Here is a 7,372-nt window from a genome sequence, read left to right as displayed (position 1 = left end):
AATGCATTAATATATATATATATATATATATATATATAATATAAATTAAATAATAATGATGTCCAGTTTAAATGGAATTATGCATCATCCGTCAGCAATTATAAAAAAAACATGCATAAACAATAAATACAAACAAATCAAGCATAAACACGTTTATTTTTCCAATCACAAATATCGCAACTTATTATCTATACTATATATAAAGCCAAAACTTGAAATAACTTCCCTCATGGTATAATTTTCATTTCCTATATTGCCCTTAACATTATTTAATTTTTACAAAAAAAACTATATAATCATAAGCAACTATCACCAATACATTAATTAACCACGTATTTCACCTTAAATTAAACATTATCATAAATACACAAAAATATAATATATAAAAATTGAATATGTAGTATCACACAATATTCGCCGGCAGACACAAAATGCCTGTACACACTAGTTTATTATAAAATATAACTTAATTGATGCAGTTTAATTAATAAATAAATAATTAAAGCATTATATATATCAATACTCTACTAGATATGTACAATATTAATAACTATGGAGGGAGGTAGTTCTCCTTAGGCATGGTAATAAAAACCGAACTCGTGGGTACCTACCCGAACCGAACCCGAATTTAATGGGGAAAACCCGATGTGATTGGGTTCGGGTTCGGGTTTTACCCGGGTTTAAATTTCGGGTTTGGGTTTGGTATAGCAAAGACCCTAACCCGAACCCGCCCCGAAGTAAGGTAATTCAATTTAAAATTGAAATTTCTATCATTTGTCAATTGTTTTTAATTTCTAATGTTACTTTATATACTATTGGATCTTCAAACATAAAAGAAATGAAATAATACAAGAGAAAATAGAAATGTTAGAGTAAAATTACACGAAAATAATATGATATTTTCCTTAATACTTTATCATTTTCATATTTTTTTTTCCGGGTTCGGGGATGGTATTTTTATTTTCAACCCCGTTGAGTTTGGGTTCGGGTTCGGGTTTTAAATTTCGGGTTCGAGTTTAGGTATGTGCAAACCCGACCCCGACCCGCCCCGTTGTCATTCCTAGTTCTCCTTTCATTCCTTATTGTTTATAGTTTAAAGTGTTTGTTTCAAAAAAAATGTAGTTTAAGATTTTCAAGGCTTACTTCAAAATAATATTTCTCAAATTTTACCTTCATTAAATAATTGTACTCCTTATGTGCTCAAATATAAACTAATTTAATTCTTGTAGTCATAAACTTAAAAACACAATTTATACGAAACACATATATATTTCATATTTAACAATCAACCATACACATCAAACCAACGATTATTAACAAAGAGGCATACACATTAAAGCATAAACACAAACAAAGCAACATGGTTGAGTCATTTTAACAAACACAAGATATTCATTCATTCACTCATCCACAAACGTTCCCCAAACTTTTCAATTCCAAAGAATTCTTCAATACCCTTACGCGAGCATCCAGGCACATTCTCGAACTGCTTCGCAGGTAGTTTCTTCGACAAAGGACCAACGAAGAAATCGACCATATCAGAATCATCACTATCAACTTTAATTCCGGTAACAGGGAGCCAGACGAAGAAGCTCTTAGCCTGAATTCCAGTAACATCGGTGACGGAGCCGTAACTGATCTTGCCGGTGATTTGGGTATTGTAGTAAACTAAGCGATCGAAGTTGACGTAGCATGGTGATTGGAGTTGGATGGTGAAGGTGGAGTTGTTTGGGGAAAGAGTATAGGAGATTACGTTGTTGGGAATGAGACCCTTTGGTAAGCCATAATCGGAGATTATGTCATGGATATCTTTGGGTTTTGTGGCAGATAGAGAGGTTGAGAAGAAGAAGATGATGAAGAAGAAGAAGGTGATGGTGATTGAAATGTGTGGAGCCATGATAATGTTAGATGACATCAAATGAAAATGAGAGGTTATGTACTAATAGTGTTTGGGTCACAACTAAAAGTGAGTATTCTCCTATTAAATCTATCACATAGAAATATTAGATTGGTACAGAAATATATTTAGGTAAAAATAACCAATAAAATTTAATAGTTTTTAAAATTTAGATTTAAAAATATCACTAAAAAATATAAATATATTTGTTTCTAAATATATGATGTTGATATAATTTTCATATATGAGTTTTTATTTCATTAATAAATAAAGTATAACTTTATATTACTTTTTTGTGATTATAAGAATTCATACAATGAATCAGGAGAAATATATATCACTTTTCTTATTAATATTATATCACTTATCATATTGACACTCGTAGGGATAGATAATCATGAACCTCGAAAAAGATTATTTTTCCTCAAAAAGATGAAATAATACCCTTAGTAAAAATATTAATTATATATCTATATAATTTATTAATTAAATCAAATATCAATTAATTTATATATTAGAATGCATTTATGAATATAAATATTATTATGGGTAAGATATAGCTCAATTGTTGAAGTAGTTTAACATTTAACTACTATATTACAAACATATATCCAATCAAAAAGTTCTTGTGATTTTATAAATATATATTTTATAAATATATATTTTTAATTGGTGGTTCACTAATTAAACCGCATACCGGAAAAATTAGATATTTATATATAATATATTAACGTTAATGTTGAAAAATCAATAAAAACCCAAATTTTTATTTTGATTAAAAATTAAGTTTAAATATAAATCCGCTGGTATTACCATATAGTTCAAGTGAAAACTGGATGGTATGATCAGTTTTGACAAATTTTGACGATGTAATTATATGATTGATATAATTATAATATCATACTGGTATTAAAACCAATTTACCGATTGAACCGGTTAGCACAAACCGGTTTTTATAACAATAATAATTACCAAACTGGTATGTGTACCTTTCACCAGTTTCCAGATAATGCGGCTTTCATCAGGTGGGCTCTGTTTGATTAAGTTTTCTTTTGAACGCACACGATATGTTCGGTTTTTTATCAAAAAGTAGAAGCTTAGAAAAACTGAAATTGAGGAGCTATATCTTTTTAGCTTGAAAAAGTGCTTTAAAATAAAGAAAAAAACACTCATAAGAAGGAGAGTGTTAGAAAAATTGCTTTTTAAGGGGATTATTTTCGATGAGCTGTTTAGTAATACACCCAGAGAAGGAAGTGAGATTGTGAATTTGTTCTATTCTTCTTTCATATTGTCTCTCTTGGAGGATTGCAACTTCACGCGATCCACGAGTTAGCAACTTAGCATAAAGTATAAACTATAAACTAACTTTTTTTACAACAAAATAAAATAATATATTAGGACACCATATACAAGTTAAGAAATCATTCCAAATGGGTACAATATTTGTACAAAAAATTGCAAATAAATTATATCATTCATCTATTAAAATTATGACATATATTTTATTTAAATATTTTCTAATTTTTTTGTTTATTAAAGATTATATATTAAATAAAAGGCCTACATTACTTACACCACCAACAAACTTATTAATATCACCATTGATAAATTATGTGACAAAGATACATAGATGCCGGTTGAAAAAGAGAATAAGAGTCCTTGAAATGTCATTACAAATATTTTATATCGTTTGTTAAATTATATTATAATAAATATAAGAAATAATATAAATAATAATAATATTATTATTATTATTAGTGTGACGACATATACAAAGTATCTGTTGGCCCACATTTTTATTTTCTGGTGTCAAATATTTAAGTTTAAAATACTTTATTTTGGTGAATTAGAATATATTTTTTGTATTGAATATACTTGATATTATAATTTTTATTGAGTGCACTTTATATTATATTTTTTATCTTTAATTTAATTGTCAAATTAATGTGAGAGATTAGTTGATATGTTAGTGGTAGTTATATATTATATGATTTTTTGTAGAAATTAAAAAGTCTTTAAGGACAAAATAAAAAATGTGGTAGTTATACCATATTTATATAGTATAGATTTGTATTGCATAAGTGAATTGTTCAATGATGTAATGGCTAACCATGTTACTAAAAAGTAAAAACTTTAGGATTCAAATAATTGTTGTCTTCACTGTCACAGCAGCTTGAGAGTCGCCATTGATTGTGTGTGAGCATCACTATCGTTTTTGTGCCTGTTGTTGACACTATGCTGGTTTTTCGTTGAAACCCATAATCGTTTTATGATTGAGAATGGGTAAGAAAAAATAAAGGAAAAAATAATGAGGATTGGAGACAAAACATTAAAATAAGTATATTGTAAAAATGAGAGTAAGTGAGAGTGAGAGAGTGAGAAGACGATGGAAAGAAAAAAACCCTTCCTCGAGCATCAAGGGTTCTCCTGGATTTCTTCATTCCCTAGATCCAAACTCAGTGTCATTTTTCTTCACAAATTTCCTAAACTTGTACGGGAGAGAGGATATGTGGAAGTTTTTCTCAAACTGGGGGATAGTTGGGGATCTTTTTATTCCTCTAAAACGTGATAGAAGGGGGAGAAGATTTGGTTTCGTGCGATTTAAGAAAGTGGAAGATTGGTCCAAGCTTAAGGTTCAGCTTTCAAACATCTAGATAGGGTTGTACAAAATCATTGTTAACACACCTAGGTTTCAGAGGAATGGGTTGAAATCTGGGATTACCAACAGGCCCTCTTCAGGTTTCCTAGAAGCAGAGAAAGGTGGCGTCACCCTGGATAGGGGCAGGACTTTCCCTATCGGAATTGCTCCTAATTGGAAACATGCCCTCCTCAATGGGGCTCAACCTATCCATTCTTCCTTTAGGGATCTGAATACAAGTATTCTTGAATTTAAGGTTAAGCCGAAGCTTATTGAGAAATTACAAAAGGCGGTTCTAGGGGAGCTTCTTAAGGTGGAGGATATTTTCAATGTCCAAGCCCTCTTGGCTAAGGAAGGTTTTCTCTCCTCTAAGGCTACTCATATCGGTGGAAAGTGGGTGGTCCTCTTTGGTTCTCCTGCAATGGAATTACTGGAATTGCAGAAGAAAGAGAGTTGGAGTTGCCCGATTTTTAAGTCCTTTAAACCGTGGTCATCTTCGTTTCGTTCTAGAGAGCGTCTGGCTTGGATGAAATGTTTTGGTATTCCGGCGATGGCTTGGTCGGAGGAGTTCTTCAAACTTCTTGCTGGGTCTTTAGGAGTGTTTGTAAAGCTTGATGCGAGTACAAGAAATATGGCTAGGATGGATGTTGGAGGTTTTTTGGTGCTGACAAATGTGGAGTGCAAGGTTAGTATCTCTAGAAAAGTGTTGATCGATGGTAAGGTCTTTGTTGTGACCTTAGAGGAATTCTTTGGAGATCCTTTTTTCGACTGTATGGAGGGGGGTTATTGTCATTCAAGTTTCCTCGCTAGAAAGAATCAAATGGAGGAGACCCCTGCATTGAATGATATGGAGTCCTGGCAAGATAGGAACTCCTGTTGGGGAGAGCATAATCTGATGGAGGTTGCTGATGAAGATGTCATTGAAAGTTTTGTAAATGAGTCTAACTGGGTTGGGGATTCTGTCCCTAATGTTTCTCCCAATCTGTTAGGTAATTCTGTTCTTGTTCCTTTGTATGAAAGAGTGAATGACAGGCCTATTGAGGCTAGAGTTGGTTATCTTGAAAACCTTGGGGGCGTGATTCAGGAAGATTTGAGTCAGAATGTTGTTTGTGAAGCTCTAGTTTTTGATGTGATTAGAGTTTAAGATTTGGATAATAGTCGGGTGGTTGGCTTGACTTATCAGGGGAATGCAGGCTCTTCTCTCCCTGTTCCAAAATGTTTGGGAGTGGGTCTTAAGTCTGATGTTATGTCTGTGAGGAAGTCCAAGCCTAAAAATAAGGGATCAAAAGTCCTTCCGGAGGGGTGTTCCCCTTCGGGTCTTCCTTGCTGCATTCCGGCTATTATGGAGGGTATTAATTCAAAGGTGTTTGGGAAGTCGTTATTTGAAGTGGGTTCGTCATCAAAGGTTAATGATTTTGATTGTGATAAGGAGGATGTTCTAGTTTGCGGTGAGGAGGTTTGTGTGACAAAGGCTGATGCTAGTCTCAGGGGTAAGTCAAAGCCCCTCTTCGATGTTCATCATCCTCTTAGACGGCAATTTCTGGGTAAGAAAAAAAATTTCATCCTCCCTTGGCGTTGAAAGCAATTCCTAGCCGTAAGAAGAACATTCGCGTCTCCACAGTGGGTATGAAGGCAGCGGTCTTGCAGAATGGTAGTTGTGAGTCTCTTGATTCTTCAATAAGTAATTCCATTAATGACTCTCATATGAGGAGTGTTAATAAATTGCACCTAAAAGAAGGGCAGAATGTTTCATGGAAAGTATGGGAAATTGGTCAGAAATTAGGGGTTTCATATGCTGGAGATAATGCAGATATGATATCTAGAATTCAGGAATTGGAAGATAGGGACAAAATTGGGCCCAAGAAGGCTAATCATGGGGATGTTCAATGTGATCAATGATTTGCACATCCTTAAATGTGAGGGGTCTAGGGGGTGGTGTTAAAAGAAGAGGTGTTCGGGAGATTGTTCGCAAATTTGATGTGGATTTCCTTGCAATCCAAGAAACGAAGTTGGTAGAGGTTGATGATAGGCTTTGTTTCTCGGCGTGGGGTAATAATAATTGCTCTTGGGACTTTAATCCAGCGGTTGGCCGTTCTGGGGTATCCTAAGTATTTGGGATGAATCCAAGTTTCACAGAACTTCTTCTGTCCGTGGTAACGGTTTTCTTGCCGTTTTTGGCATTTGGTTGGGGGATAGTGCAGAGTGTTGCTTGGTTAATATTTACTCTCAGTGTCAGTTATCCCAGAAAATTCAGCTTTGGGAGGAGCTGCTTAGTTTGAGGAGGTCGGCGGTAGGCGTCTTGTGGTGTTTTCTGGGTGATTTCAATGCGGTCAGAGATCGTTCCGAGCATTCTGGGGTTGCTCTCAGAGTGGACCAGAGGGAGCTTCGGCTTTTTAACGAGTGGATTAGAAGTATGGATTTAGTTGATTTACCTCTAATCGGTAGGAAGTTTACTTGGGTTCAATCTGGGGGTGGTTGTATGAGTAGGTTGGACATGTTTCTTTTGTCGGCTGAGTGGCTTGATCATTGGGAAGGTGCTTCTCAGTGGGCTCTTCCTAGGTCCTTTTCGGATCATTGCCCGATTCTTTTGAAGTATAAGGTGCTTGAAAGGGGTCCTACTCTTTTCAAATTTAATAATTGTTGGCTTAAACATAAGGAGTTTAAAGGGTTTCTTCAAAACTCTTGGGATGGTATGTCAGTGGTTGGCTGACCTGCCTTTGTTATTAAGGAAATGATTCGGTTGTTGAAAGGCAACATTAAGTCGTGGAATAAGTCTCATTTCGGGGATTTGGATTCTCAAATCCTTTTGAAAGCTAAAAAAATTCAGTCTTTGGATC

The 7,372-nt window shown here is 34.3% G+C and overlaps 1 protein-coding gene across 1 annotated transcript; it reads right to left on the bottom strand.

Annotated features, from left to right (window-relative positions):
- LOC109361597 lies at window positions 1,253–1,961 on the bottom strand. The gene has a single exon (XM_019607098.1). The coding sequence runs from the start codon at window positions 1,913–1,915 to the stop codon at window positions 1,397–1,399; it is 519 nt and encodes a 172-aa protein (XP_019462643.1). The 5' UTR covers window positions 1,916–1,961; the 3' UTR covers window positions 1,253–1,396.

This window comes from Lupinus angustifolius, chromosome LG12 (assembly GCF_001865875.1).
Source record: "Lupinus angustifolius cultivar Tanjil chromosome LG12, LupAngTanjil_v1.0, whole genome shotgun sequence".
In the NCBI taxonomy this organism is placed as follows: Eukaryota; Viridiplantae; Streptophyta; class Magnoliopsida; order Fabales; family Fabaceae; genus Lupinus; species Lupinus angustifolius.
Note: the sequence above shows the minus strand (reverse complement) of the source record. Positions and strands in the feature narration are given on the sequence as shown.